General features: G+C 56.0%; 1 protein-coding gene across 1 annotated transcript in view; it reads right to left on the bottom strand.

Moving 5' to 3' along the window:
* Positions 1-828: 828 nt before the first annotated feature.
* ACA1_278630 (Ankyrin repeat/Protein kinase domain containing protein) overlaps positions 829-1,279 on the bottom strand; it is a gene marked incomplete at both ends in the record, with an annotated part of 1,325 nt that continues 874 nt past the window's right edge. The window contains 2 exons of the mRNA XM_004344595.1: positions 829-991; positions 1,096-1,237. Coding sequence (XP_004344645.1) covers positions 829-991; positions 1,096-1,237 — 305 coding nt within the window. The remainder of the gene's footprint in view (positions 992-1,095; positions 1,238-1,279) is intronic.

The following is a 1,279-nucleotide window of genomic DNA, read 5'->3' as shown; positions in this document are numbered from 1 at the left end:
TGAGTACGTCACCACTCCACAAACACGGCCCACTAGCCAGTGTGCCCGACAAAATAAATAAGCTGATACCTGACTCGCCTGATATGGACCGAACGCTGGTTTCCACGCGGGTAAACCGGGCCGTCTGGCCTGGCCGTCCTCGTCCTTGTCATCTTCATCTATGTGCATGCCATTCCCCTTCTCCTGCAATCACGAGTTAAGGAAGGGGGCTTAGAAGCTACGCAGCAACGGGACATGAGAGAGAGGTGCTCACCTGGCTGTGCGCTCGTCGCTCTCCGACTGGAGTACCATCAGCTCCATCAAAGCTCAGCGCCAGGTCGTAACTGATAGTATCACAATCCCGCTCTTGTTCCCCCGCTCCAGTTGGTCTCTCACCGGCTTGAATGATTGACATCACAACGTGTGAGCGCACGCACGCACGCACGCGCAGAGAGCAAATAAATGTATACGAAAACGGGTAGGCGCGAACCTGATTTACGTCGTGCTGGCTCGTAGGCCACAGTCGAAAGGTCATAGGCATCGGTATCTACAGTGGTGCGGCCTATGGTCGAGTGAGGCGACGCGCGTGCCTTCTTCGGTGGCGACTTGGCGGGGAGCACGGGAGAGGAGGAAGAAGTTGGTAGCGGGCGGCGTGGCGTTGACTGTTGCGGCAGAACTGTGATGGAGGACGATGGTGAGGAGGCCGTTATAGCCGCTGATGATGACGACGATGACGGTGAGCCCGGCGGAGAGGCTCCCTCTTCACCCTCCACAGCCTTTCTCTTTCGCGAGGGCGTCCCTTCTGCGAACGTTGTGTGATTATGAGACCTGGCCGAATTTGTGGGCACATCACACATTGGGGTAAGCCAAAAGCTGCGTACCTGTGGTAATGCGCTCGACGAAGAGATCTCGTATGGTGTCATCGACAACATAGTCTTGCGGCGTTTTGCCCCGGCTGTCGGCTACGTTGACGTCGATTCGCTCACAGCACAACAGTTGTTCTGTGCCTTCTCTGCTTGCGCACATCGCGAAGTGGATGAGTCAGTACGCGAGGCATGCGGTGGCACCACAGCTGCATACCAACCACGCATACTGCCCAACACAAGAAGAAGGTACCGATAGGACTCTTTGCTAGCATGATGTAAAGCCGTCATACCGGCCTTGTCTTGGAGGTTCACATCAACAGTGCGAGTGCCGGCCTTGAGGAGGCACTCTACGGCCTCGGTCTTCTGGTACTTAATTGCTGAGAAGAGGGGACCTGGAAACACCGCAGTAGCAGTGCCGTATGATTAGCAAAACG

Source organism: Acanthamoeba castellanii (genome assembly GCF_000313135.1).
Source record: "Acanthamoeba castellanii str. Neff unplaced genomic scaffold scf7180000084776, whole genome shotgun sequence".
NCBI classification, from domain to species: Eukaryota; Discosea; order Longamoebia; family Acanthamoebidae; genus Acanthamoeba; species Acanthamoeba castellanii.
Note: the sequence above shows the minus strand (reverse complement) of the source record. Positions and strands in the feature narration are given on the sequence as shown.